General features: G+C 38.8%; 1 protein-coding gene across 1 annotated transcript; it reads left to right on the top strand.

Moving 5' to 3' along the window:
- The first annotated feature begins 1,417 nt into the window (after positions 1 to 1,417).
- On the top strand, positions 1,418 to 6,281 carry ccdc13 (coiled-coil domain containing 13). The gene is made up of 13 exons (XM_035670989.1): positions 1,418 to 1,507; positions 1,890 to 2,074; positions 2,202 to 2,344; positions 2,427 to 2,569; positions 2,744 to 2,827; positions 2,921 to 3,037; positions 3,158 to 3,262; positions 3,425 to 3,592; positions 3,681 to 3,857; positions 4,433 to 4,621; positions 4,806 to 4,906; positions 5,380 to 5,511; positions 6,167 to 6,281. Exons 2-13 carry the CDS (start codon positions 1,893 to 1,895, stop codon positions 6,279 to 6,281), a joined length of 1,656 nt encoding a protein of 551 aa, XP_035526882.1. The 5' UTR covers positions 1,418 to 1,507; positions 1,890 to 1,892.
- The last annotated feature ends 415 nt before the right edge of the window (positions 6,282 to 6,696 follow it).

Raw genomic sequence — 6,696 nt, 5'->3', positions numbered from 1 at the left:
CATTTTGTTGTGTTTTGAAACTTTTCTAACCTGCACCGAAAATCTGTGTTTGACTGTAACTAATGCCAACTTATACTCATTTGCCAGTTTATTATGCACACCTACATAAAGCTAATGCAGTGTGATGTATGTTCAACAGTTGAGTCTGTTATACACTGTTACGTTCTCTAAAAATCTCTAAAACAGACTGTTAGGGAAGTTAACAAAAGCTGAACACTAAAACGTTCATCATGATAAGACCCATTGAAGATTGCATTGCTAAGTTTATGGTTTATTACAAATTAAATTCTTGTATGTCAGGTCAAACTTGTAACTGGTGGTTGCAACAATTTTAGTGCTGACTTCAATGTGGGTCAGTTGGTGTCCAAAAAATTCCCAACCAATAAAACCATTACATATTTTTAAACATTATCCTACCACTCCCATCAAATGAAACTGCTCTCCCTCGCCGTGTATTGCTCCACCCTAAGAGTCAACAGGAAATGTTTTATATCCATTTAAGATTGCAAGATATTCTAAAATGCTGTGTCATTGTGACTTTGTAGCATCTGTGACGGTGTGTACATTCACAAAAAGGAGCACAATGAGTACCTGAGATCCAGTAAATGTACTGCAGCTGTATCAGATGCCGTGCCAAAATGCAAGTGGAGAGCAGGGATGTCAGATTGCCAACTTATTCAGTTTATCAAAAAGGGGTGTATGTAAGCATGACTAATCATGTACTTTTCATTACTCCTCCTCATACAGTGTACACACAATTATACCAAATCAACATCCTTAAAGTTGTCCCATCAGATGAAGACAGTATTCAACTTTTCTGTTTCTAGAGTTTATTATACTCTTATTATAACTGGATGACTGTTTTGAACGTGGATTGGATGTGTCTACAGCAGTATCTTCCAACCTGAGAAAAAAAGTAATATCATGTATTTACCTATTTGGCATAACAGAGACTAAAACCCCTTGTGTGTATTATAATACTGTTATTGACAGTACAGCCTGTTGCCTTTTGGCAGTTTGACAGTAGCTGCTTTGTTGAGTATCTCGCCCCCTTGTGGTCATGTAGGATATTGCTCAATGATAAAGGCTTAACTTTAGTTTTTGTATTTCCAGAAGAAATACTATTACTTTGCGTCTTAGCCCGGGGTGGGGGGGTAGAGGGGTAAAAGCAAGTAAACTCAGCTTATCCACCTTTTTGAAATAAGGCTGAGAGTTTAATTATCTATTTTCAGATCAACTGAGTCAGCCGAGAGGGTTTGCACCTGTTAGCAAGTAACTTCTAATAAATTGACAAATTGGTCCACCAGGTAGCGCATTCACGTTCCCATGGCTGCATTCTTGTTCCCGCGAGATCTTGTCCTGAGTCTGTAGAGTGCCGTCGCTATGGATACAGTAGCGTCGCAATCAGCGAGGAAGCTGCTACAGTTTCTTTACCCGCCGCACACAATGATGCAGTGCTAAACAGCCTTTCATTTGTTTACAAGAGCGGTACTTCGATAAATGAGAGGTGAGCTATTTCCTCTTTATGCAGCCTTAACACTTATCACGAGTTGGAAGACCACGATTAAAGTTGTGAGCTCCAATCCTATCTGGAGCAAATATGAAGAGAAGACACATGAGCAGGATGAACACAGATTTAGAGTGGTCATTATTATAACACATATTATAACTTGTTCTGCTTGAAAAATGTTATTAATGATGGATTGCCAAGCTAATGTTAAACAAAACAAACAAGAGCTGTGGCACTTAATGGCACTGCAGCCTTCCAACCCAAGTATTCGTGATATTACTATACCCAAATCCCCTCATAACTGTTAGTCACAATATTGATTTCCTCTGTCCTTTCCCCCCTTGAGTTGATTATTTTCTCCTTATGCTATAAACTATAGATCATGGAGCATGATGATGAACTGAATGACTTGCGGCTTCAGTTCCAAGCGCTACAAAAACAGCAAGAGAGAAGAAAACTGGAAAGGAAAAAGGAGAAAGAACCAGAGAAGCTCAATGGCAGCGTTACCCAGGATGAATTAGATCTATCTAAGCAAGGAATTCAGACAGACAATCTCAAAGACAGGTGAGTCTTACAAAGGCTGAAGTGAATGTTTATTAAAGTTGTTTTCCTCGGTGTCAACTTCAATTGTAATCTTAATTTGCAATATATTTCTCTCTCTCTATATATATATTTGATTACCTCCCTATAGACTGCCACAGAATGAGAATTTTCTGGACCAGCTGAGGGAGCTTAAGGATGAAAATGGTCGGCTGTTCAAACTTGTGAGTGAAAAGGATTTTGAGATTAAACACCTGAAGAAGAAAAGAGAAGAAGAACGACTGGCTTTAGCAGGTATAATACCAGAACTTCCACTTATATTCCAGTGATGTTATAGGTCACAGCTTCCTCATGGCACATCCACTCATCTGTTTAGGGACATCGGGCTTGGCAGGGGACATAGCAGCCACCAAGATTGTTGAGCTGTCCAAGAAGAATAGAGAGCTGACTGCTGAAATTGAGCGAGAAAAGATTAAATCCAGGCAAAACAGCAACAGAATCAAAGAGCTTGAGAAGGAGGTAACAGTGTTTTGCAGTGGTTGTATCTGGATACAGCCTTTTACAATTAGTTTTTTAGCAATGTATTTGTTTAAACAAATGTACATTATTTATAATGCTCTTTGTTCAGATATATGATTTATTCCAGAGTGAATAAATTAATGAATAATTATAATTTTACGCTCCTTTCCATAGCTGCAGGCCACTTTGGTGCACTCTCCAGCCGGGCAAAAGAGTGATAAAAAGTCACAGAATAAGAAGTCCTCTGACGACTGCGAGGTAATATTGATGTGAAAATTCACCAAAAGGATATTTTTACTAACTTTAACAATTGCAACTTAATCTGAATGATGTATCGTTTTTTCACAAAAGCAGGAAAATCCAGTGGTGAAATCTCTGCAGGAAAAATTAGCCGCTGCTCAGCTGAAAGTGACTGAGTATCGCAACCAGGTTCAGTCTGTCAAACAGGAGCTGAAAGTAGCTCAGAAGGTATCTTTCTTTCTGAGTCTTAACTGTTCAAGATCAAGATCATCATAATGCATCATAATATGGTGCTTAATCATCAGTGACTTTTGTATTCCAAAATATGATCTGCTGCTTCTGTTGTAGGTTTTAATCAGTGAAGTTGGAGAGGAGGTCAACCTGCAGCACTTATTAAGCTGCCCTGGGAGCTTTAGAGGTCGCTCTCAGCAGATACTGGCTCTTCAGACACGGGTAAAAATTACACTCTACGTTACCTCACAATGTGCTTCTCAAATTAAAGTTACAAAGTTCTTTACAGAGTTAATTAAGGTATTTGCAAAGTAATACAAGGTAGAAGACATGTTAAACAAATACCTTAATTCAACATTAACAAAACTGGACTTTGTGCAACAGTTGCGGGACCTTGAGCAGCAGCTGAACTCAACTCAGCGAAGACAGCTGAGTGTCCTGAGTGCAGAGGAAGAGTTTTTTGGCGTGGAGGTCCCTCACAGAACTCCTCCTCAAGACAGGAACCTGAGCTACATCCGCAGCATTGAGAAAGAGAAGAGGGAGGCATTTGAGGTGCATATACAATAATTATACAATAAATTAATTGAGATATGAATGTATTAATGTGCCAAGGCCCTGTTCTCCTTCCACACCTGTACAGAGGATCTCAGTGGACTACGAGGCCCTCCTGAAAGACCACAAGGATGTGAAGAAAAAGCTGGACGCCTCTAAGGCCAGGAACAAATCTCTGTCTACTGAAATGAAAACCCTGAAGATCCAGATCTCAACCCTCCTGGAGAAGGGTAAACATGATGATGAGCTTGTGGATGCTCTGCTGGTAAGAATTTAGATATAAGAAAATGATCTAGTTATATTTATACACGTGTCTTATATTACTATTAATACAGTTGGTATTGTGAGACATAGAACGTGTTTCACTGTATTTTCAATTATGTGAAAGCCTTGTAATAAGTAATCTTTTCAGCAAAAAAAACAGTGTTTTTTTATGTTTTAACTTGTGTCCTTGAGTCCAAAAGTTTAAGCATTCAAAGTGCTGAAATTGGAGTTAGAAGGTTTTTATGTAACAGGAATATATTTAATTTTATAGCACTGTTCATGAGTTAAATATGGTTGAATGTGTAATGTGATTAAAGCCCATCTGACAAATTGTGGTTTAGGAGTAAATGCTCCACGAAAGGCATGAAATGTTTTATACATGTAATGGTTTATTAACTAGACAATTCATTCATTCAATCCTTGTTGTGCAGCCCACATACCAATGAATAATCAGGGATTTCACATTACATTTAGGAGTTAAAATCGCCACAGCCTGCAGAAAGAAGGATTTTCTGTGACAAGCCCATGGTTTACTACATTGTTCTGAAAAATAATTGCCCCATCTAACTCTGGCAGAAGCAGCAGACCCAGATGCAGGAGGTGCTTAGACGACTCAGCCAGCAGCAGAATGTACAGAACAAGGAGACCCAGCAGAGCCCGAGACAACAGCTGAGGAGTGAGTGTTCAGAGCACAACACTGTCATCCAGAAGCTTAAGGCCAAGATCAAAGAACTAGAAGAGCAAATCCAGCAGCTCTCTGTCAAGGTAAACAAACAAAAAAGCAGAATCATGGGAATGATATCTAATTTCACTTCAACAAAAATAATGTTGCGTTTGAGTTCTTGGCAACAAAATTTGAGCTGAAAAGTTATGTGTCCATTCAACCTGTTGTTATAATGCTTGGTCATTCACATTCACTGCATTCATTTTATGTAAACATCTGCTGCAGCAAGAGGGTGCAGAAAGACAGTCCAGCCTCAAGACAACAAGTTGCAGTTCAGGATCTCTCCCTGAAGAGGGAGACATTAACAAAAGAATAATATCTTCAGGGTATGTATGCTAATGGTAATCATGATAAATGATCATTGCAATATGGACAGAGTTAGAATATTTTAATGGAGTCAGTCACTGACAGTCACTAAGACTGTTGATGTTTGTATTTACATCTCCTCTGCTAGCTGTCACTGTAAGACTGAACAGACATTTTGTCTGGCAAAACAAGGGTTAATAATTCACTCTGGCTAATGGGGGACTTTCTGTAATCAGATTATTGATTTTGTTTCATGGGGTTAGGACTTCATCAGTGTAATCTGCTGGGATCCCCTATTAATATAACTGTCACCTTTTTCTCCACTTCAGTTTCTAAATTTGGCCATAAACTGGTTCTGCCTGCTGTGGGAAGTAGTGTAGAATTCTCTACTCTTATACATTGTTAAACATCACTTTATGTATTGTAGCACTGCGAAATGAATTAACAGCAAAAATTATGAATTAATTTTAATGTTTTATCCTCTCATTCTCAGGGGCCCAAGTTCTTCAAAATGTCCGCAATGTTCAGCTGATGTGAGCACACTGATGACCCAGTGTACTGAATATAAAATCCTGTCTGTGGAGAAGAACAGACTCCTTGAGCTGGTTAATGCCCTGCAGAAAAAGTAATATATGCTTTAGACATTGTGTTTGTTCTCCACTTTATTGCTCTCAAGTGATATGTGTTTGTTGAAATGCAGAAACATAGATCTAAAAATATCAATACCAATGCTAGCCTGTCTAAGTAAGACTAATATAATATTAAAGACTAATGTAATAAAATGTTATTAATGTCAGCTGCTTCTTATTATCCATGTGCTGAGTTTGTTTGCAGGTATGCGTCAGTTAAGGATTTACTTAAGGAGCACTGGACCTTTGAAATGTTGTTTTTAATATTTTCATTTGACAGTTTTGATATTTTATTGCATCAGAAGCGTCAAAACCACACCACTATAATTTGTAGTCCATGCTCATTTCAAGGCCATTGCACAGTCTGCAGCTCTTTATTTATTCAGTCCAAATCATGACTGAGGGGTCCACTGAAACAAAGAGTTGTGCAGTTTCTTTGACGACTAAAGTCAGCATTAGTATATTTTTGCTAAAATAATAAGCTAAGTGTCACGTGTATCAGAAATCAAAGCAAAGAAACTTAATTTTCCTCCACTACAAATTTCATTTTTCCATATCCATCTGAAGATGTATTAGTCCATCTGTACAGTCACCATGAAGAGGAATGGAATCATTTTTTAGGTAATTGGAGAACTTGCTTGAATCTTCCAGAGAGAGAGAGATGAACAAGAGGTTTTTGGAGGCAGAACAGAAGTACCAGGAGGAGCGCCGCAGGATGGTGATCCTGGAGCAGCAGCTGGAGAGGACACAATTAGATTCAAAGTAAGGACTGTAAAAGAGATTGGAACTGGTTTGCCGAGGCTGAGTGACAGCATGATGCAACAATGTCAAGCAGATTTTCATTTATTTTCATGCTCATGATTCATCAATTTCTTCCTTGTCTACCTCACTTGTGGCTGTCACGACTCTGTCCCTCAGGAGCAGCATCCCTTGGAACCAGGGTGGTAGGAGTCTGTGAGCAACAGGAACTGTCCACAGCCAAGCTGAACAGACTGTCCAGCAAGACCGTTAGCATTTGTGAACATTTCAACTGTGACAACACATTGTAGGTGTCTAGAATTGGTTCTGAAATCAAGCAAGAGTTTTGTTTTTCTAACTATAAAATGTATACCAGAGCACAGGAATAATGATGCATCGCAATGGACACACAGTCCATGGGTAGTGCTCATTCTAACCCTCAT

The sequence above is a fragment of the Morone saxatilis genome, unplaced genomic scaffold, assembly GCF_004916995.1.
Source record: "Morone saxatilis isolate NCDOM2014 unplaced genomic scaffold, NCSU_SB_2.0 Contig23, whole genome shotgun sequence".
Taxonomy (NCBI): Eukaryota; Metazoa; Chordata; class Actinopteri; family Moronidae; genus Morone; species Morone saxatilis.
Note: the sequence above shows the minus strand (reverse complement) of the source record. Positions and strands in the feature narration are given on the sequence as shown.